General features: G+C 41.6%; 1 protein-coding gene across 1 annotated transcript in view; it reads left to right on the forward strand.

Moving 5' to 3' along the window:
• The window catches only part of BAIAP3 (BAI1 associated protein 3), a 143532-nt gene that overhangs the window by 55050 nt on the left and 64181 nt on the right, over positions 1–24301 (forward strand). The window contains exons 7-11 of the mRNA XM_040440180.1: positions 10307–10520; positions 11100–11144; positions 11272–11349; positions 16012–16114; positions 17047–17154. Of these exons, the coding sequence (XP_040296114.1) occupies positions 10307–10520; positions 11100–11144; positions 11272–11349; positions 16012–16114; positions 17047–17154 (548 nt within the window). The remainder of the gene's footprint in view (positions 1–10306; positions 10521–11099; positions 11145–11271; positions 11350–16011; positions 16115–17046; positions 17155–24301) is intronic.

Raw genomic sequence — 24301 nt, forward strand, 5'->3', positions numbered from 1 at the left:
TAGGACCAAACTTCCTTTAATGTGTACGAGCTGATATTCTGTGATATGGATGATCCCCACCAGAGAAGTGGATCCTTAAGCTGCAGTTTGATGTAGACTAAACTGAAGTGAGGAGTGTAAAGAATTTCCTTGTTCTTCGCCCTAGAATTTCAGCAAGGAGGTTATGGTCTGGGCTATAGCAAGGAGGTTATGGTCTATCGCAGCGATGGTGAACCTTTTAGAGACCATGTGCCCAAACTGCAACCCAAAACCTCCTTTTTTATCGCAAAGTGCCAACACGGCAATTTAACCTGAATACCAAAATAGTATATCTTCCATGTACTTTATCATTTAGCTATAATATCCTGCCTGCATTCAGTGTGCTGCCTGTGCTGTTCATAGTGCACCGAGGTTTGCCACCACTGGTCCATGGTGTATCTAAAGGGGTTTCCAGAAATTAGATATTGATGGTCATCTGTCCTCTGGTTACGTCATCAATATCAGATCAGGTGGGGGTCCGACACCCCTACAATCAGCTGTTTTGGGTAGTTGCGGTGCGGGAAAATGGACAGAGCTGGAAGCAAAAGGTTCTGTGGCCGTGCCGGGTACTACAGCATTCAAGTGAAGGGGAGCTGGGCTGCAGACAGTACACTGGTGCCAGAAACTACACAGTGAGCAGAGGCTTCCGTCCACTATATCATTTCCAGCACCAGCAGTTGCCCAAAACAGCTGATCGTGGCGGTGTGGGGGTGTCAGACCCCCACCAATCTGATATGGATGACCTATTCTGAGAAGAAGTCATCAAAGTCCTGGAAAAGCCCTTTCAATATTTTCACATTTTTAGAACACATTAAAGGGGTTCTCCCATGATTGATTTAAAAAATGAAAATCAGACATCATATTGTACAATATCTTTCTAACGAAGCTAGAACCATCCCTGTACCTCTCATGGATCCAGAGATCTCCACATTGATTGCTCCTGTTTGCTCTGCTAGATTATCCTTCAGCCTGGCAGCACTGGGGGCATGTCCTTTCTGCTGGAGCTCTCTCTCTCTCTGTAGCTACCACAGCTTCTAACAGAACATATGGATGGTGGCAGTTGGAGCGTTAAACTGAGCGCGCTTGACCAGCTCAGTGAGACGGACAAAAAATAAATAAGGAAAAGAACCAATAGCAGGTGGCGCTATACCGATACATTTTATATATTTAATACATTTAAATTTTTAATTACATGCATTTACAAAAGTATACAGATCCAAGTGCTGGTTTGAAAAATGTAGAACATGTTTCAGGATATAACCAATTTAAGGCCGTATGCACACTGCCATATAACATATAGAGTTGCATTCTAAAGACTTTTGGTAAGGCCATACTGTACCTTTATGTGCAACCCCTTCATACAGTGGCATACACATGCCATATTATGAAAGTATTCTTCCCTAAAACCAATGGAGAGCCTATGGGTCCATAATACAGATATGTAACCATTCCATATGCCGCCATACAGTGCACAGCCACACTTCATTGGAGGCATGGACCCTATAGTATAGACCTAGAATATAGAGATTCTAGTAGCTTTCCGAAGGTGGTGCTTCCCCGTAGACCACCGATACGTGGTCTATGTAAAGACTTAGAAAAAAGGGGGAGTGAGCACTCTCAACACTCGGACCACAGGATATTAGGATCAATATGGTATTTATTAGGACCTGTTGGATCCAATCACATACATATAAATAAAATCACTAAAATTGACCAGAAAGTAAAAATAATTGGTACCAATGTATATACTGACAAGGGATAAATAACACAATTCAGCAAACAATTAAGACATTACGGTTGCTAAAATACACTCCTGGTACTGGTGGTACCACGAATTGTGTCAAAGAGTGTCCAGAACAAAAGGCCCCCTGCAGACCTTGTATTACCGCAGACCGCTTCTCAAAAAAGTAGTTATCACGGGCAGTTTCCAAACAGTCTATGACAATAAGGTGGATTCAATGTCCCATTTAGTGCTCCGTAATTGTTTGTAAATGGTATTGCACTCCTTCCCGGTTCATAAATAGAAATGCAGCCGCTCGGGGTAGTATGTTGTAACTACTTCACTCGGAGATAGAGGTTCCTACCTGATTCCTGATGTCCGCTCCCGCTACTGCGTCTCAGAGTCCTCCACGAGAGGCGAGCTGCGCCGGCTGCTTCGGCGTCTAGCGTCAGCCGCCCCGTACTGATGACGTCACACTATCGCGGGATTCAACAGGCAGTGGTGGTACCTTAATAATATCCGTAGTTTGTATAGTAGAGAAGTCTTTATGAAGATGTTTCTCCTTTATAACTTCTTATCGCATGGCCATGCAATGGAGATCCAAGAGATTAGGTGGACGCTTCTCTCCTTAGCACCAGACGCGTTTCGGGGCGTCTGCACCCCTTCCTCAGTGGTTGAAGCGCCACTCATACCTCTCCACCTTTTATAGTCCATTAGGTAATCCAAAAACTCCGGATCCTGGATTCATTTTAGCAAAATTCCATCATTGCGGTTATCATGCGGTTCAGTTGCGGTTTTTCAACTCAGATGCGTTTTTTCTCATAATACATCCAGCACATTACAGGATTATGCCATATTGCATTTCAAAGTGAGACTAGTTAAAAAAAAATCATTTTAATACATAAAATCACAAATACATTAAAAATGTTTAAAAAATATTAAGAATATAAATACATATAAATTTTCATTGTGATTAAAAATTCCCTTATGATCCCTTGGCTGAAAAATCTTTATTCTTATTTAGCAAATTTGTGACTGTAAGTTGATAGGGAGAATCGGGACAGATAATGAGGTTCAGATGTCACGGGCGGTGATCCCTACTCCGAGGGGGGATCCCAATGCCAGGAAACGGGGGATCAGAGACGGGAACACCACCCTATAGGAAACCAAAAATCTCCAGATCTGAATTCAGGCCTGCTGGCAGTAAGCAGCCAAATTCATATATATGTTTCGATTCAGCTCTGGACATCCTCTTAATAAAATCACCCCCTCTCCAATGTTTGTTGATTTTTTCTAGCGCTACAAAAAATAATTTAGACGGGTCCCTGCCATATACCTCGTCATAGTGCTTAGAGAGTGAATGTTTCACATACCCCTTTTTGATGTTCGAAATGTGTTCGCTGATCCTAGTTTTTAGCAATCTTTTTGTTCTGCCAATATACTGGCGCTTGCAAGGGCACTGTATCAGATAAATAACCCCAGATGAGTTACACGTAAGACAATCACTGATCTCCCAAGTAATAGAGTTATGTGCTGATTGTATTGTGTGTATTTTTCTTTCTTGTAAACTCATCTTACATCCCATGCACCTCCCACATTTGTAGAACCCTTTCAGATTCAGAAAAGAGCCTAGATTTGTTGTGGCTCTTTTTTCTTTTACCGACGGGGCTACTCTAAGTTTCAAACTTGGGGCCTTGGTGTATACTATTTTGGGAAAGTTAGGTAATTGTGGACCTATTACTTTGTCACTTAATATATGGTACCAGTGTTTGCTAATAATATTCTTAATCTTTCTATAGTTGCTATTAAAAGGAAGGATCATCTTAATATCTATCTTGGGGTCTTCAGATAATCCACTAGCCCCTTTATCTTTAAAAAAGGATTTTTTTTCTAGTTCCCTCACTCTATTTAGGGACTCATCCAAGACACTGGCTGGATATTGTTTATCCAAAAATTGGAGTTTCATCTTGGCTGCCTCTTCCTCAAATCTGTCCAAGTTCGTACAGTTCCTTTTAATCCTCCGGAATTGACCCAGAGAAACATTTAATAACCACCTGGGTAGGTGGCAGCTATTAAAGAGAATAAAACCGTTCTTCGCAGACGGTTTTTGATATGTGCTGCATACATAACGGTCCTCCTCTCTTTTTATCAATATATCCAAAAATTCTGTTTCCTCCTTCATATTGGATGTAAAAACTAGATTCAAATCGTTCTTATTAATCCCTTCCAAGAATTCAAATAATTCTGTCTCTCCCTTCCTCCAAATAAATATTACGTCGTCAATGTAGCGCCGCCACAGGACCAGGTCCGCCCCAAGTCTGGGCTAGATGGCATTAGATTCCCATTCTGCCAAAAATAAATTGGCATAACTCGGAGCGAACCTGGTCCCCATGGCAATGCCACATTGCTGAAGAAAGTATTCCCCCTCAAAATAAAAATAATTATGTCGCAAGATATATTGGATCCCTTCCAGTATCAATTGGATCTGAGGGTCTTCAAATGTGCCACTTTTTATCAGTTGTTGTTTAACTGCCTCCAAACTCTGTTGATGATCTATAACTGTATACAGGGATTGGATATCTAAAGTCCCTATAATCCAATCTGGTTCTATCACTAGTCCTTCCAGGATCTGGATAATCTGAGTAGTATCCCTCAAATAGGACTTGATGTTTTTAACCAAGGGTTGCAATTGCGTGTCTATATATCTCGATAGGTTAGATGTAATAGAGCTTATCCCGGACACTATAGGGCATCCTGGAGGATCTATCAAGATTTTATGGACCTTTGGTAGGCAGTAGAAGGTGGGTAATCTTCTTTCTGTCCCCAAAATAAATTCTGATTCCTGTTTCAAGAGGATCCCTTGTTCCAACCCTTTCTTACATAAATCTTCCAAGCCCTGGTTGAATTTCAATACTGGGTCACCCTTGAGCTTCGTATATGTTTTCTGATCCGCCAATTGCCTCAAACACTCTTTATTATATTGCTCAGTGTTTAAAACTACTGTCGCACCGCCCTTATCGGCCGGGCGTATAGTGACACTGTTATCTTTCTGGAGTGTTTTGATGGCCTGAATCTCACGTTTTGTTAGATTGTTATTATTGGGAGGTCTAATTATAATCTTTCTAAGGTCATCTTCTACACACTTCTGAAATGTGGCAATTTCCCTGCTAATCTCGTTCCGCGGGAACATTTTAGATTTCTTTTTTAGGGAGGTATATTTAATTGTCTCTATAGGTCTCTTATCGGGACAATCCCTAATCTGGGGATTTTTTATATAATATTTTTTAAGGCAAAGGTTTCTTATGAATTTTTGAACACCTATATAGGTTGAAAATTTATCCATAGTATTGGACGGGGCAAATTTTAGCCCTTTATTCAATAAATTAATTTGTGAAATAGTGAGGGTCTTAGAACTCAAATTAATTATCGATCCCATCTCTGGTTTTGTGAGTGTCTCCGGTGCCGTGGTTCCCTTTCTTTTACTTCTTCTTGTCTTTCTTTTCCTACATAATAGTGCTGTTGGTGATTTGTGTTGTTGTGATAGTGCATGTGCTGATTCCGTGTTGGATAATTGGACTGAGGATATTTCCCTGTTGATTGTTGGTGCCTGGTGTTCATGTGTCGTAAATTGTAAGGTGATCTGTGTCGTGGTGGTGTCTGATCTCTGTGTCTCGTGCGTGTCCTGTGATGTGCCGGGGTAAGGTCTAAAAAAGGTTGTCCTGCCAATTCTTCGTACCTATTGCTAACTGGTACATTATAGGTGCTATTCCTTTCCTCTCTCGCCAGCTCCATGTCTGGCAGTCCCTGGTGAGAACTATTTGCCTCTTCCTGACTACCCACTGGTCTCACCTGTTGTTTGTTCCTATAAACCTCAATATATTTCTTACTCTTTCTATTGATGATATCTACCTCTAACCTATCTATGCTTTTGCACAATCTGTCCTGCCACATACAGTATTAAATTCTGTGTTCTTTGGATACTTGTCTATATGTTCCCTTAACTTCCCAATTTTTACATTCAAGTCCCCCAGTATCTCAGTTCTTCTCTTAATAATCAGTCCCATCAGGGCAATCGACTGACTAGTCAATAAGTCACTCCATTCCCTGGAGAACTCGTCATTGATGAGATCCTGGGCTGGACTCTTAACAATTAATAAACCTTTTGGGATCTTGGTTTCCTCTATATAATACCGTAACGAGCGAATCTCCCAGTGTTCCCTCAACTGTTTATGCAACAATTGTTCCAGGTTTCTAAAACTCTCTGTCATGGTGTTATTCTCTGCGACTTCATTAAAATTACGATCATCAAACCTATAGCTTTCAGCATTCAGCCGTTTATTATCCATGTGGTTCCAGATGTCCATAGTTCACCAAAGGGAGCCCAACCACAATTACGGGCCGTAACAAAGTAGAAATGTAGATAGGTGGTTGGCTCACAATTGGTGGCTATGACGGGTGCTGCTAATTCAACTTGGGTGCCCAGCCCAAAAACAAATGGATACAGAAAAAAGGGGGAGTGAGCACTCTTAACACTCGGACCACAGGATATTAGGATCAATATGGTATTTATTAGGACCTGTTGGATCCAATCACATACATATAAATAAAATCACTAAAATTGACCAGAAAGTAAAAATAATTGGTACCAATGTATATACTGACAAGGGATAAATAACACAATTCAGCAAACAATTAAGACATTACGGTTGCTAAAATACACTCCTGGTACTGGTGGTACCACGAATTGTGTCAAAGAGTGTCCAGAACAAAAGGCCCCCTGCAGACCTTGTATTACCGCAGACCGCTTCTCAAAAAAGTAGTTATCACGGGCAGTTTCCAAACAGTCTATGACAATAAGGTGGATTCAATGTCCCATTTAGTGCTCCGTAATTGTTTGTAAATGGTATTGCACTCCTTCCCGGTTCATAAATAGAAATGCAGCCGCTCGGGGTAGTATGTTGTAACTACTTCACTCGGAGATAGAGGTTCCTACCTGATTCCTGATGTCCGCTCCCGCTACTGCGTCTCAGAGTCCTCCTCGAGAGGCGAGCTGTGAGCCAACCACCTATCTACATTTCTACTATGTAAAGACTTCTATGTGATTGTGATTGAGATTGAGATGTCCAGAGATGGAAATTTTCATGAAGCTAGAATCCCCACTGTGAATGTTTCTGAAAAAGGCCTTTGAGCTTGAACAGGTTTCATAATTTTCACGGGTTTCATCGTTTTGGACCATGACGTTTATACTGGTGGAGTATTTCTACAGTTTTGGAGTCTTATTCCCATCCAGACAAGCGGCAGGTGGTGGCACCTTCGTCATTTCCCACGCCGTTTGCCTCATTTACATACTTCTGTCTCTTCTGTATAATTCTTGCTGAAATTAGAAATGGATTCCAGCAGAGGAAAGAAGAAAAACTTTCCCAAAGGAAAAATATAGAAAGGGAATGAGTTCTGTCAGGATTGTTGTTTTGTCTCATTCACGCCAATGGGGATTAGACTGAAGAACGGATGCAATCTGTGCCTATTTGTTATTCATTTTTCAATCAGTTTATGTCATTTGTGGATCATAAAAAATAAAAATAAAACATATGACAGAAAAAAAGTCTAAATCTAGAATTAGGCCTGTATCACAGCTGAGCCTTTGATGGCTAACCTCCGGCACTCAAGCTGTGGTAAAACTACAACTCCCAAGATGTACACTTGCTTGGCTGTTCTCAGAATGCCATAGAAATGCATGGAAGCTGCTGGGAGTTGTAGTTTTACCACAGCTGGAGTGCCGGAGGTTAGCCATCACAAGTACTAAAGGGAGAGATTTATCAAAAACTGGTGTAAAGTAGAATTGGCTCAGTTGCCCATAGCAACCAATCAGATTCCAGCTTTCTTCTTCCAAAAGAGCTCTGAAAAATGAAAGATGGAAGCTGATTGGTTGCTATGGGCAACTAAGCCAGTTTTCCATTACACCAGTTTGATAAATCTCTGGTACATGTCCTATGCCTAGGGTATACATACCATGTCTTCAGGCGGTATGTGCAGTGTCCTAATGTTAATGTGCAGCATGATGATGGCCTTGGAGGAACCTTCATGCCATTTATTTCGTTTTGGGGCTCCTTGGCTGAGAAACATGGAGAAATATTGCTGTTAGTACTGCTAGAAGTAAATGGGGGCCTACTGGATCCACCACGCCTGTGATTTTACATGGAGGCACACCTAGGATTTCTCTATCACAGGAATCAGCAACCCCCGGCACTGCAGCTGTTAGGAAATTACAACTCCCAGAATTCTCCTTTTACTTCTGTGGGAGTTACAAGAACAGGCGAGTAAATTAGCATGCTGGGAGTTGTAGTTTCACAGCAGTTGGAGTGTCGAAGGTTGCTGATCCCTGTTCTATCGGATGGGAAGGGGGAAAGAAGGCTTGAAAGCGCTTGAAGGGTTGTTCCAGTCATTTCAAGTTATCTTCTATCCACAAGATGGGGCATATCTATTAGATCGGTGGGGGGCCCTAATGCTGGGACCCCCACTGATCATGACAACTGGGGCCCCGTACTACTATAGTGGCAAGTTGAACATGCGCACCGCCGTTCTATTAATCTCTATGGGACTACTGGAGATGGCCAAGTACAGCGCTCATGCCCGACCTACTGCTCTGTTCATTTCAGGGAGGTCCTCGTTCTCATGATTGGTCCCAGTGGTAGGACCCCCACCAACCTAATAGTTATCCCCTATATTGTGGATCGGGTTTAACCTGAAATTACCAATACACCACCACTTTAAAGCACACTTGTCTATATACCTTAGTGCCACAGGTGGAGAATTCCTTTAAAGGGCTTCTACCACCAGAAATACTGTTATGTAGCTGACTGATATAGCGATGCGCTAATGTCAGCACTACATAACAGTCTGTTTCTAACATTTGTCCCTGCAGCCGTTTTTATAAAAAAAAAAGCACTTTTATTATATGCTAATGAGCCTCTAGGTGCTATGTGGGCGTAAAATCAGCACCTAGAGGCTTCGTCTACTCACCCTTTATCTTGCCCAGGTCCCCTGTTCTGCTCGCCCAGCTCCTCTTGATTGATTCCACAGTCCACTGCGTCATTGATGAAATTCCGCGCCTGCGCCGCTCACTTCTGTCTTCGGCGCAGGCTCAGTGAGTGAAGGCCGCTCTCCTGATGCCGGCTTCCTCACTGTGACGTAGCCGGAGCAGGCGCAGTGAGGTATCCGGCACCAGGACCGCATCATTCACTCACTGAGCGCTTGAAGACAGAAGTGAACGGCGCAGGCGTGGGATATCGTCAACGATGCGGCGGACCGTGCCATCAATCAAGAGGAGCAGGGCGGGCAGAACAGGGGACCTGGGCGGGATAATGGGTGAGTAGAGGGAGCCTCTAGGTGCTGATTCTACGCCCACATAGCACCTAGAGGCTCATTAGCATATAATAAAAGTGCTTTTTTTACAAAAACAGCTGCAGGGACAAATGTTAGAAACAGTTATGTAGTGCTGACATTAGCGCATCGCTATATCAGTCAGCTACATAACAGTATTTCTTTAAAGAGGTTGTCCTATGAAAAATATTCTATAGTTTTCAAACCAGCACTTGGATCTGAATACTTTTATAATTGCATGTAATTAAAAATCTATTACTGCTACTGAGTAATTTAATAAAATCTATCTGTATAGCGCCACCTCCTGTTTGTTCTTTTTCTAATTTCTCTGTCCTGCTCACTGAGGTGGAAGCACATGCTCAGTTCCATCCTTCAGCTGCCACCAGATGCAGTAGAAAGGACACACCCCTGAGAAAGGACACACCCCCTGAGCTGCCAGCTGGGAATTAATCTAGCAGAGCAATGAATGGGGAGATCTCTGAATCCATCGGAGGTGCAGGGCTGATTCTAGCTTTGTTAGAAAGAGGTTGTCACGTACTACATTATCTATGATTTTCATTTTTTGCATTAATGGGATAACCCCCTTTAAGGAGACAGTGAATCATTGGTTAGCACAGGTGTCCTGGGTTCGATTCGACTTGTATTTTCTCACCGTATGGGTCTCCTCTGGGTGTTCTGATTTCCTCCCATACTCAAAAACCTACTGGCAGGTTCATTTCGAATTTAGATTGTGAGCCCCAGTGTGGACAGGGACCAATGTGCATGATGATAATCTGTGTACAGCGCATTGGAATATGTTGGTGCTATATACATGAGTAAAATAAATAAATGAGAAGGCTTATGTTTGCATCTCTAGCATATTGGTGACGGGTTAATACTAGGCAGTGAGTGCTGAATATAACAGAAAGTCCTACTAATATACAGCAGAGGGGAGTAGGAGTCTGCCAGGGGATGTGTGTTAATAGTAGCCATTAAACTGCTTTCGCCCCTATTCGCTAAAAGCACATTTAGCGGGTATGTGATGAATGCCACCAGCGTGGTATGTTTCAGGAACAGAAATTTTCTGAATATTATTATTTTTTTCTTCTCGTTTTAGAGGTCAACAATTCAGTATAATTATAATTCTCATTAAATGCAAAATCACTTGTGTTCAAGGCTCGGTTACATGGCTTTTTATAATTGGAATAGGTTTCAGCGACCCGTATTGCATGCTGGGAATTATGATTGTGCAAAGCTCAAAAGAAACCGAGGAAAAGAAAGAGAGGAAATTTAGCTTCAGAAAAAAGAAAGACAAAATGGAAAAACGCTCAAGTATAAGGGAAGTGCTGCCTGCAAAGTATATCCAGGTCACCGAGGTCAAGAACAATACCTTGAATCCAATTTGGAATGAAAACTTTCTTTTGTAAGTGGAGTGACACCGAGCGCCTAAAATATCTGCAGGGTTTTTTTTTTGTTTTTTTTTACTTACTGAGATGGGAGCTGCTGAGTCTTATCCTAAAATAAACTACGAGCAGGGCACTTGCCAGTATTTTGGGCGATATCGCCGCAGGGAATAAACCTCATTTATAATTCCAAATATAAATGATAGATAGATAGATAGATAGATAGATATAGATAGATAATCAGATATAGATGATAGATAGATAAATAGATAGATAGATAGATAGATAGATAGATATAGATAGATAGATAATCAGATATAGATGATAGATAGATATTGATACATATTATATAATAGATAATTAGATATGAGATAGATAGATAAAAGATAGATATTAGATGATAAATATTAGATATAGAGATTTAGATAATAGATAGATGATAGATATTGATAGACAAATAATAGATCATTAGATATGAGATAGATAGATAGATAAATAGATAGAATAGGAAAAGTTGTTGCTGAAAACTCTTTTATTATTCTATTATTTTTAATGTAACCGGAGTCTGTTTTATTTCTCTCTTTTCACTTTTTTCGCAGTGAAATTGATGACATTTTCAGTGACCTGCTACACCTGGATATTTGGTATGAAAACCCAGAGTATAACATATATATTTTTAACCTCAAAATGTATAATTTTCACCCATTTAGGTCGCCTTAAGATTTGTAATCTGAAACCAGAAATATGTAAAACTGTATTATGTCTTTCCAGGGATCATGATGATGATGTGTCTGTCGCAGAGGCTTGCAAGAAGCTAAATGAAGTCAGTGGATTTAAAGGGATGGGCAGGTAAGGGACCAATTCCCTAAAAGTCTTTTGTTAAACTTTTTTAATTATATTTATTAAAAAAGAAAGTTCTAAAATAATAATAAAAATTTATTGCGGATTGCGGGCCGCAGCACGGGCATGGGCCACACACGTTCATGTGCATGAGCCCTAAAGGAGTTCTCCACTTTGGGCAATCCATACGTCCGCAATTCTGTTCCGCATTTTGCGGAACGGAATTGTGGACCCATTCATTTCTTTGGGGCCGCACGATGTGCAGCCCGGATTTAGAAATTCGGACCCGCACTTCCGGGAACGCAATTCCGATCCCGAAAAAAATAGAACATGTCCTATTCTTGTCCGCAATTGCGGACAAGAATAAGCATTTTCTATTAAGTGCCGGCGATGTGCGGTCCGCAAAATGCGGAACGCACATTGCCGGTGTCCGTGTTTTGCGGATCCGCAAAACACACACGGATGTGTGAATGGAGCCTTAGAAGGGTCTCTTGAAAATAAGCTGATCACAAAGTGGCTCCCTGCTGGGATCTCCAGCGATCAGCTCTAATCTGTAGGAAAAACTGGCAAAAAGGGCTCAATTTCCTGCCGCGTCACCACAGGGGAATTAGGACAGGACAGGTCCTCGAGAGCAAGAGGCACTCTTCATGACCTCTCTCCTCTCTGGCCAAGAGATGAGAATCCTGGACTGAGAATACCCCTCAATCAGTGGCGTACCTCCAATGGAAGCAAACCATGCAGCTGCTATTGGGCCCATGGGGAAGGGGGGCCTGCAGTGAACCAAAGGCCTTTCTCCCTAATTACGTTCAATACAGGCTCCATTCTAAAATCCCTATCATCAGTGGAGAAAGCTAAACATATTCAAGTAAGGGAACTGCACAGAGAATAGTGTAGTTCTCAGGTTAGAAAAGTGTATCTGCCAGGACCTGTGATGACATCATCATCACAGGTCCTGCACCATCTAGTCAAGGAACTGCACAGAGAATAATGTAGTTCCTAGGTTAAAAAGTTGCATTTGCCATCATCACAGGTCCTTCAATCACCAACAGCATGAAGAAGATCTGCACGATAAGCTCTCCATTGAGACTAGAATGGAGTGGTAAAAAGAGGACTTCCTCTTCTCTCTTCATGAGCCTCTAGGAGCAACGGGGGCGTTGCCATTACACCTAGAGGCTCAGCTCTCTCTGTAACTGCCACGTCCATTGACAGGACCAGGCAGTGAAAATCTAATCACGACTGGCCCTGTCAAAGTGCAGGGAGCATGGCAGTGCAAAGAGAGCAGAGCCTCTAGGTGTACCAGCAACTCCCCGTTGCTCCTAGAGGCTAATTTGCATATATTAAAACTTCATTTTTCTCAGCAAAGCGGGCACATATGAACATGGGACCAACACAGATTGCATACATTTGCCATGTGTGTCTGCTCTTTAAAGACCCACCCTGTGCTGTATATGTACTGCGTTGGGCAGGAAGGGGTTAAAGTCTCTTACGGGGACTTAAAGTAAAAAAAAAAAAAAGTTAAATGTTTTTGAAAATATAAAAAAAATGAAAAAAAAATATAAAAAATTCTTATCCCCACCCTTTCCCCATATTAAAAATAAATACACATTAGAAAAATTATCATTAGCATCACCATGTTCCAAAACGCCTGTACTATTAAAGTATAAAATTATCCCGTACGGTGCACAGTTCAATGGAAAAAATGCCCGATTCGCTGTTTTTTTTGTCGCTTTACCTCCCGAAATTATTTTTTATAAAAAAAATTATTAAAAAGTCATAGACACTTTAAAATGATATCAATAACAGCTACAGATCAACCTGTACAAAATGAGCCCTTACACAGATCGACTATAAATATAATTTTTATTTATGAGGGTCAGAATATGGCGACGCAAATAAAAAAAAAAAATCTCCATTTTTAAGTATTACAAAAACACAAGAAAAAGTATCAAAATGTGGTATTGCTGTAATTGTACTGACCCACAGAATGAAGTTAATATGTCAGTTAAACTGCACAGAGCATGCCGTAAAAATAAAACCCATAAAATTGAGGCAAAATTCAGTTGTTGTTTTTTCCATTTCCACCCCATTCGGAATTTATTCCCATACAGCTATGTGACCAGAAAGATTAATAACTTATGGCTCCGAGATGGCAGGGAGTAAAAAATGAAAAGAAAAAAAAAATCACTTGGTCCGGAAGGGGTTAAAGGGCTTTACCGTGATTACTGTTTTTAACAGATCAGCTCATCTAGCTGCTTTACTCATGTACATCTTCTCCATGCTGTTTTTTTTTTCCAATTTGGACTCTCCTGACCCGTTTTCATGTAAACCAATCCCGCTGGTTTGTGTCCATCCTGTATGTAGCACTTCCTGTTGCTGTTTCCAACCAAACCCATGATGCACTTCTTTTTCCTCTGCCACAGCTCCAGCACCGCCCAACTACTTTATAGCTCCTCCCACCCAGCTATTTACATAGACACTCCCCTATCACCGCCCCACCCATGGACATAACATCACAAGAAATAAGAAAGCGCTGCATGGACACGGTCATGTGACCACAGCCCAGAACGGGAGATAGGAGCAATAAAGGGAAAAGAAATACATTACAAAATTACAGCGATCTTCATAAAGGATTGTTTAATAGCACTGGTTAATCGCAGTAATACTGTATGTTGTTTGCTCAAATACGACTTTGATAAGCAAATTTAGATTCCAATTAGTAGACACTTGAAACCTTGCCTATTAATAAACATCCCCATCGTCTTTTTATGTCAGAGATTTCACAGACTGTCAGCAGAATGTTCTGCGGAGCTACAGTAATTAGTGGAAAAAAATCAATTAAAGAAAATATTACAGTCTAGTCATAAACCATGATCTCTTTAGTCTGTCCGATTTACTTTCCTCGGGTTGAGACTGTAAAAAATATTCCCACTTAAACATAGATTTAGATCTGGACAGGAAAATTATTTCTTCTCTTTTTTTCTGTTTACGGAGATTGCCCCGCCCTCCCCCCTTTTTTTTTTTTGCGAACTCCCCTTTTGGAAAGGGAAGCATACTTACCTGCACCCGCCGCTGGGTCCCAGCTCCTTCACTCCCCAGCCTTGGCTGCATCACTCAGGTCCACTCAACGCTCCGTCCGCCAGTCACTGGCAGCATCGGTCACCCGTTCCACCCTTGCGTCATGTCAGTTGGTCGCGTGATGCAAAGGGGGCAGCCAGCGATTAAAAAGCAGCGGCATCAGAAGAAAACAATGGGGAGCTCTGCACCACAAGAAGGGGCTCACTGCATACTGGATTATTATTGCTTTCAATGAAAGTTGTATAAAAACCATATGCGGTGAGCTCCCTCTAGTGGCAGGAGCAGGCAGAAAGAATTTTATCATTGAAATGAATGGTTGTGTGGATCTCTGTATCGTAAAAACAGAACTTTGACCCCTATTAGAATTTCCCGCCCTAGACGAGCAGAGTTAACCCTTTCATATAATCACCACCATTTCATTATATTATTGTGTAACATTAAGTTTTAACCACTAAACCACTCTAGACCTCCAAGAATATTCAGTGCTATCCCATAGTCATCCTATTAACCCTTTTATCACCCTAGACCACCAAAGATACTACAACAATAGTATTGCTTAACCCATGTAAAATATGTGTGAGGTTGTGCAAGTAATGGCAAAGTGAGTATGCAGTAGCTGGGTGTGGAGTGGAAAGGAACAGAATTTACAGTCAAAATGTATACATTTTCCTGTACTCATTGTCGCCCCCTGCTGACTAATGAACCACCAAGACAGAAGTGACATCTTCTGTTAGGGCCCATTCACATGAGCCTGCCCAGAGACACGCACACGGAAGCCCATGGAAACACACGGAAGCCCTTCCCTGGGCTTCTGGGTCCATGCTTCCACACTGCAGAAGATAGGACACGTCCCATATTTTGCAGATCACTGACCTATTCCAGTCAATGGGTCTGCACCGTGATGTGCAGTTCACGAGGCCGGGGCCCGTGTTTTGCAGACCCGTGGTTTGCAGTCCACAACACGGGAATGGCTACACCACGGTCGTGTGAATGTAATTTTATGACTCAAATAAATGGTGTCACTTTCAGAGTCAATATGGCTATTGGCCTGAATCGCTAAAAACCAGCTACCTCTCCCACCTTCCCCATGAACATATGCACTTACAGGTATTTTGGCCATACCTGTTTATTACAGTGAAGATCAGAGGAATAAGCTGCTGACAGTCATTTCTGAAGTGGCCCTGGAACTAAGGATGGGGCATGTTGAAATGCAACATGTCCAGTCCTTCTTTCACTTGAGGTCTGTCGGGATGCCCCCATACACAAGAATGGGCAGGTTGGGATGACGTCTCCTTACTATGTACGGCCAGCATTACGCCAGCACCTTACTATAATACTGTCCCTTTAAACAAGAATATAGATCTGAACAGCTTCGGTAAGAAAATTCTCATACGTCTTCCTTTTTTAAATGTAGTCATAAAATAGATTCCATGAATACCCAGATCATTGTAATTCATTACATTTTTATTAGTACAAAGGATGTGAAGAGCTTCCAGCATATGGCGGTAAAGAATAAAACAGAGCCATGTATTATCTGTTATAAGCCGTAATAAAGTGATTACAGCATTAGCTCATCCTGTTGAGATCTCTACACAGGTACTTCAAGCAGATAGTGAAATCGGCAAGAGCAAACGGAACAACCGGCTCTGCCGAGGACAATGCAGATGACTTCTTAGGATGCCTTAACATCTCCATTAACGTGAGTAAACAGGAAAGCATTAGTTACTGCCGCTAGAGCTGCTCGTGTAGCGTGACTCATCCCGTAATGTCGCAAATTAATGTGAATATTCAGATTTTATTCTTTACCGGTTCTGGAAATTGAAGAGACAAAAATTGGTGAGTTTTCTATGAATAATTGGGAAAAAGAATTGTAGGACTGCCCTACCCCTGTGAATAATTGGGAAAAAGAATTGTAGGACTGCCCTACCCCTGTGAATAATTGGGAAAAAGAATTGTAGGACTGCCCTACCCCACAAAGTTTTAATGACTCCCATCATGCACTACAAAGAGTGCTGACATTTTATTAGACTGGATCCCCCACCGATCACAAGAAGCAGATCTCTGAAAACGGAGGGGGTGTATGGGGAATTTATACCATTCTTATGAAGACATGTGGTTAATATGGCTTATGTAGTGAGGTCTAGTGAGCGAATATATAGGATAGATAGATAGATAGCTGCGGGTCCCAGAGGTAGGATCTATCTATCTCATAAATGGAGCCTTCAAAGTCATGGATTGCGCCACTACCATTCATTTCTATGGGGCCAATGGAAATAGCTGAGCCAGCACATAGAAATGAATGGAGGGCAGCCGCGCATGCACCGTACGCCCGTCATGACTTTGTTTGACTTCCCTGAGGTGGGAACCGCACCCAGACAATGGGGAAAATATCCTAGCAAGATCCTCCATTGTCTTACATGGGAACAAGGGGACAATCCATAAATTCCCTGCATGGGGTTACTACCTAATATTACCTTATTTACTTTCGTCCTTTAGTTTCATGTGAAGTGAAAAGAGGAGGAGGGGTGATAAATAAAAGCCATTATGCATCTTAACTTACCAGCTGAATATTGTTTTTCCTCTGTTCAATGTTTTTTATGTTTTTTTTTTTTGTTTTTTTTTTACTTAAAGGAGATCCCTGTGGGAGGGGTAGATAAATGGTTTAAATTGGAACCAAGAACAAGTTCTTCAAAAGTTCAAGGAGACTGTCACCTCATCATAAAACTAATTACCAACCAGGTAAATAATCCGGAAAATGAAGATGCTTCTTGAGTCCGTTGTATGACTTTATAGAAATAATGAAATGTTTAGGGCGGAGATGATGACAGGCAATATAATATTGATTGATCCAGTAGATTAAAAAAATTAGAAAACCAGTCCAGCTCACCACTCGATGACTCCAATATCCAGCCCATACGTGTGGGACAGTGCATGGGTAGAGACCGCTTTGGCTGTGGGTGTAGTATGCCAAGTTGAAAGGATTCCAGCAATACATCCTAAAATCTTCAATATAAGATCATATTAAAAGCATTAACATCCAGGTAAGTGGATAGTTTACACCCAACGCGTTTCAGATACCTACATTGCCATGATTACAGGGCATCTGTCAGCAGTTTTGTACCTATGAAACTGGCTGACCTGTTACATGTTCACTTGGCAGCTAAAGGCATCTGTGTTGGTCCCATGTTCATATGTGCCCGTATTGCTGAGAAAAATGATGGTTTAATATATGCAAATGAGCCTCTAGGAGCAACGGGGGCGTTGGCATTACACCTAGAGGCTCTGCTCTCTCTGCCATTGCCACACCCTCTGCACTTTGATTTCAAAGTGCGGAGGGCGTGGCAGTTCCAGACAGAGCTGAGACTCTAGGTGTAACGGCAACTCCCCCGTTGCTCTTAAAGACTCATTTGCATATAATAAAACATCATTTTTCTTAGACGTGCGGCACATATGAACATGGGACCAACACAGATGCCTTCAGCTGCCAAGTGCACATGTAACAGGTCAGCCAGTGTCATAGGTACAAAACTGCTGACAGATGCTCTTTAATCATTGCATAGTAAGTATCTATCTGAAACACGTTGGACGTAACTATGCACTTACCTGGATGTTAATGCTTTTAATATGATCTTATAAAGATTGACGATTTTAGGATATGTTGTTAGAATCTCCTCAACTTAATATAATATTCACCAGCCAAATGACAGTGTTTCCAGAATCACCTTTTGCCCATCGAAATCATTGAGTTTTAATGATTTCCTTTTTTTCCCCTTATTTCTTTACTTCATTTTTTATTATACTTTACAACACACTGCCATAAGGCTTCAAATACGTCCAGAAAAAAAAAAATATATACATTCCTATCCCTTTTAACATCCCATCAAAAAGAAGTGGAAAAAAACATACTGCATTATTTCCTATTAAAAATGACTGCTACGGTCCATGACCCTCATAGGGTTTGAACTGTTTTCGATGTATCCCTCCGATCCAACTGCTATACGTGACACAGTTCACCGGGAGTCCATATACAAGAACTCTTATTTGGTCATCTGTACAATCCTGATGTAGCCTGTAGCAATCTATAAGACTTGACTGATTTGACAAAAATGATTTGAAGAGTCAGGAGCAGATTTCTGAAGGGTTTGGGGCTGCATTAGGAAGATTACTACTATGGGGGGGTTCTTCTAACTTTCCATATTGTTGTTAGTCTCTATGTTTAATGGTTATGTACACCTCTGGGGGCAATTTTTTTCTTATTGCATTGTACTCATTTTGAGCTAAAAAAAATTTTTTAATTGGTCTTTATAAAAAATATGGCGTCCTTTTTTCTGTACAGAGCTGACATGCTCTAGTAGCACCCTTTGGATTTTCTGTCTTTTCCGTCAGACCAGGAGCAGACGGACTCCTTATCTCTGTTCTCTGACATTATAAACTCATTATAGCTCAGTTCTTATGATAAGTAGCCTTAAATAGGTGTTTAGGACCTCTCAGTAGTTTAGAGATAACGTTTATTAGATGACCGACACAAATTGAAAGTGAAAGTACCAGTCACACAGCTAGAAAAATAGTTAACCCTTTGTGACAGAACAGCTCAATATTTTTTTTAAAAAAAGGCTAATTGGAAAAATGATTTTTAGCCAAAAATGAGTATCATGCAATCATAAAAAATTTTTAAATGCCTCCAAGGGGGAAATAGCCTTTAAGTCCTATTCCGACCCCTATTCCATTGGGATAGGTAGCTGCATCCAGCACAGACTGAACAGAGAAAGGGTCACAATTGTTTGCCTCTTTACATAGCCCCTATAGACTTGAATGGAGAGAACCAAATATGTGCCTGTTATTTACAATCAGTGAATCAGACTACTGTTTGTCTTATCTTAACATATGTCTTATTCATCCACATAAAACGTAACTTTTAATGTTACTTGTTATTAATCTTCTTATTGACCATTAAATTATGTCTGTTAAAACTATCAGTTGTGTCGCCTCTTTGCTTATTCATCAGCACTATTGTCTAAGAAGGTGCTGTTATAAATGTGGTTGGAGGCTGGCAGCCGCGCGCCGGCTCCAGACTCTTTTTCTGAAACTTTTCCCTGCCTATCACATACCAGTAATACCTCTTCCTAAGATATGGGCTTCACTTCTGTCCTAAAATGTCCCTCAATCACTGCCCCCCAACATGTTTCGCCAGCTGCTCTGGCGTCTTCAGGGGATCAGGCAGCCCGAACCTGGAGCCGGCGCGCGGCTGCCAGCCTCCAACCACATTTATAACAGCACCTTAGACAATAGTGCTGATGAATAATATACTAACAAAGATAAGGCAAACAGTAGTCTGATTGATTGTAAATAATTGTCTAAAGCGCCTTTACATACAGTATGTCTGGGTCAAATTACAGTATTATATATATATATATATATATATATATATCTGCCTGATCACAGTTCCATTCAATCTGTGGCTGGTTGTGACCTGTGCTGATCACCTCATCTGGCAGAATGGGTGTCATTGGACCCCTTTTCTCCAGATATATGGGAGTCACGGAGGTAGGACATCCTATTAGATCTATCTAATCTATCTATCTATCTATCACATATATATCTATCTTCTATCTATCTATTATCTATCTATCTACTCATCTATCTATCTTATGTTTATTTATCTAGTTTGCCTTTAATATAGACTTTTAGGTAGGAGACAATAAAGGGCCTGGATTATTACTGAAGATGCACCCAGTGGTAGAAGCTCGTGTTGCTAGGCAACTGCCATAGTTTATTCATTCTCCATCTAGCAAGAACAGAGTCTTACAAAAATTACTTGTAAGGGAATCCAAATCCAAGATAACTTCAATGAGAAGTTCTGGTTTGTTTGCAGTCTTTGTTCTGAAAGCATAAAGTCTTCAGTCTAAAGCTGGCATTAGATTAATATTATTATTACTACCCACTTGACCATTTAGTATTTTTGCATTATCAGGAGCTTCTCTTTCCCATTTAACTTCATATTTTAAGAATTTTACCATAATTTTGCATGGCACCAGGTACCATACTCATGGTTGCAATTTCCATTCCTTTGCATTAGATGTAACTTCTCAGCCTATGTCAATGCTATGACTTTATCAGAAGCTACTGTTGCTATATATATATATATATATATATATATATATATAATTCCGATCCCACGTGCAGAACAATGCTTATTATGGCTCACCAGATGACCAGGGTTCCTCAGGAAACACTTGTGAGCCCCAAAAGTTCAGCAGAAGACAACCACATTTAGGGTCTTTGTTATGGGGTGATTCACAAATAACCTGTAGACTTTTTTTTATATTATTCTGTGTGTACAATGATAACAAATATTATATTAGGAGTGACCCCTCTGGTGAGTCCAAGTAAACCCAGGCCAACATACTGTAGATTGGAACCCCAGTTTATAGACATAACAGTAAGACTATGCTCACACTGGTATCAGAAGATGCATCCAGAGTCCCCATCTGCAGCTCAGTCAGATTTGATAGGAAGAATAGTGGTGCATGAAGTGGAACCCAATGGACCCAGCTGTAAGTAAGTGGGGCAAAGGGGTGGACTGGCCATAGACAAGGACATTTCCCAGTGGACTGATGACCAGGGGGCCACCCAAGCCCTCTTGATGGCCACTGGCCGGGTACATAACGATCTGATGCTCTTAGCATTAATAAGTGTTGGAGCATCAGGTACTAATGCATCTTAACAGCAGGCACCCTCCTGAACTCAACTGTATCATCGTCCTCAGGACAGTGATACAGTTGATTACTGTGGTAGGGGCGGCAGGATTTTGTGCTGCGCTGTGGTATTTGGTTCTGCTGCGGCGATACGACGGTATTGCAGGCCCCGCCTACATCTGTTGTCCCTGCCTACTTGTGTTGCCCAGTCTCCTGTCATTTGGACCCACCTACAACTTGAGGCCACTTAAATTTTTTCCAGGGCCACTTTAAGTTCCCAGTCCGCCCCTGGTGGGGCAGCATGGTATCCATTGTCCAACACATCACGCTATGCATCATGGCACTACAGTTATCAGTGAAAACCATGATGCAAGTGTGAACACGGCGTATGTGAAAGCAGTCACCTCAATTGGTCAAATTGGCCACAAAATCATTCCCAATTGTATCTTGAAATGTGTTAAATCATCCTATATGAAACCCCCCCATGAAAATTAGGATGGAGCAGAATTGAGAGTCACCTCCTATTCTGTGTTTCCCTGGTTTGTAAGAAATGTAAATAACAAATGTTAATCATCAGGCCAGGTAGACTGCTTGATCACAGAAGGATCTGTCTTTTCCTGTGCAGCAATTTCCACCAGGATTGACAAGAAAATGGCTTCATTGTAAACATCAGTTCTTCGTGTTCATCTCAGGGGGCTACATGTCTGTTTAATTAAACCTCCCAAGCTTGTAAAAAAGAGACGTTGACGGTAGACCGTCATTATTAAAAGAGCCTTAGCTAAAGAGCAGGTCTCGCTTTCACTACAAAGATGTCACCACATTGCAGTGACAACCATATGGCACGTCCCCAAGGCTTAAAGTACATCACACAAGAACGGCAGCAGTGGTATTTAGACTCCTTTAAACATGTTCAACTCCTGTATTTTTCTTGTAACGGTGGCTCTAGAACAACATTCCACCTTTTATTTTCTCTCGCATGGAAAATCACACTGTGCAATTAAAATAATATGAAAATTAATTCCTGTTGGGGCAACTTGCAGACCTTGCCACCAACTGTTGCCTATTTTGCCAACTCATGGAGAAGGTAGGTTGGATTATAAATCATTTTATACCGGTACTACATCAGCTAGCATGTGCAGTATTGTAGATGATCGCTGGCCATTAGCAGCATCGTCTCCGCTGTGATATGATATTGTTGGACCAGATTTAGGTAAAACCCCTGTCTACACCTAGGACACAAACCACTGAGGCCACCATGGAATGAAAAGCCAGAGCTCAGATTGGCCACCGTCCTCTATGCACAGGGTCAGGGGCATTTTATCACATTCATGGGCTCAGTTCAAATGTTTATTTAAGTATTGCCCCTCCAACATTTTTCCTCTTATTTCTGAAAATTAAAAAGCCCTCTACCCAACTCTTCCTGATCCCTGCTTGATAGAAAGTAATGCAGCAGCAACACCTAAAGCAGGAAGTTATGCCACCATAACTTAGCCCAATGTTGGCACCCACAGACTCCCTTATATATTTTTACCTCAGGTGTCCCCCACAGTGCAAGTCAATGAGACCCCCCCCCCCCCCCACCTAAGGGCTTGCCATAGATGCCTCCTGGATCACCAGTCACTAATGCCCCATAACCTATACAGTATAGTTTTACCTCTTGTGCTCGACCAGGTTCCTTCATTATGTTTTATTACACCCCCCACCCCTGGATGATGTGTCGGCTGACAAAAGGATTTAAAAGCAGCAAGAACAATACCCTGTAGTCCCAAGACGGCAGACAGCGGTTTTGTAAATAGGGCCCCATCATGTTTTGTGCCATGGAGCCCCACTTTGTCCATGCATCTGATCCTACTTACTTCTGTCCTATAGCATTAGGTCCAAACTTCCATATACTCCATCAGTATAAATTATACAATATATGTGGAACATTATAAGTTTAGTTTACGTAGTCAGGTAAAGTCATTTAGTATTAGATAGTAGACCTGGCAAAAGGTATTACGATACCATAAAAATAGCAAATATACACACTATGGGGGTAATTTATTATCCTGTAATACACCTATATAAAAGGCTACTTTCACACTAGCGCTTGATCGGATCCGTTCTGAACGGATCCGATCATATTAATGCAGACGGAGGCTCCGTTCAGTACGGATCCGTCTGCATTAATAACTTAGAAAAATTTCTAAGTGCGAAAGTAGCCTGAGCGGATCCGTTCAGACTTTCAATGTAAAGTCAATGGGGGACGGATCCGCTTGAAGATTGAGCCATATGGTGTCATCTTCAAGCGGATCCGTTCCCATTGACTTACATTGTAAGTCTGGACGGATCCGCACGCCTCCGCACGGCCAGGCGGACACCCGAACGCTGCAAGCGTATTTCAGGGGCAGATGGTGGCGCAATGGTTGCGCCACTATCTGTGACTTCTCCTCGCTTACACCAGGTCTAAAATTGTGGGTGTGGTGTGGTCGGGGAAGGGGATGGGCCGGCAGTCCCGTCTCATTTACCATTTTCTACGCCTGTTTTAGGCGTAGAAAAAGGTCTAAATGTAAGACCGCTCAGAAGCTGTCTTACATTTAAAACTGGCACTGGATGCGCCGAAGTTATGGAAAGGCCGGCGCCTCTTCATAACTCCGGCGGATCCACCGCCAGCTCAGGGCTTTATTAAGACTGGCGTCTAAAAGGCCGGTCTTAGTAAATGTGCCCCCTATGTGCTGATTAATCTAATATTTTTTATAAACATCGGAGCTGTAGTTCTCTGATACAGAATTCCAAATCCTCTGCATAGTCATAGATTTGACAGCATGGAACAACCACCAGAGGGAGCATAGAAGCTTACTGAATACTAATTATACATTGCCCTGAGCTCCCTCTAGTGGTGGCTACAAGCCATCAAAATATTATTTAAAGGGGTTGTGTCATCTAAAACTTTGATGGCATAGCACTAGAATATGCTATCAAAGTCAGACAGGTGCGAGTCTCACCTCTAAGACCCGCTGCTCTTCGCTCACTTTAAGGGTCCCGTCCCTGAAGATAGGTACAGGTCCCAGAGGTGGGACCCGCACCTATCTGACATTGGTAGCATATCCTGGCGATATCCCACCAATGTCTAAGATGGTTTTGTGAAGGGAAGCTGGGAACTATAAAGATATCATATGAAACTAATCGGCACAGAATATTGATTCTTAAAA

The sequence above is a fragment of the Bufo bufo genome, chromosome 7 (assembly GCF_905171765.1).
Source record: "Bufo bufo chromosome 7, aBufBuf1.1, whole genome shotgun sequence".
Classification (NCBI taxonomy): Eukaryota; Metazoa; Chordata; class Amphibia; order Anura; family Bufonidae; genus Bufo; species Bufo bufo.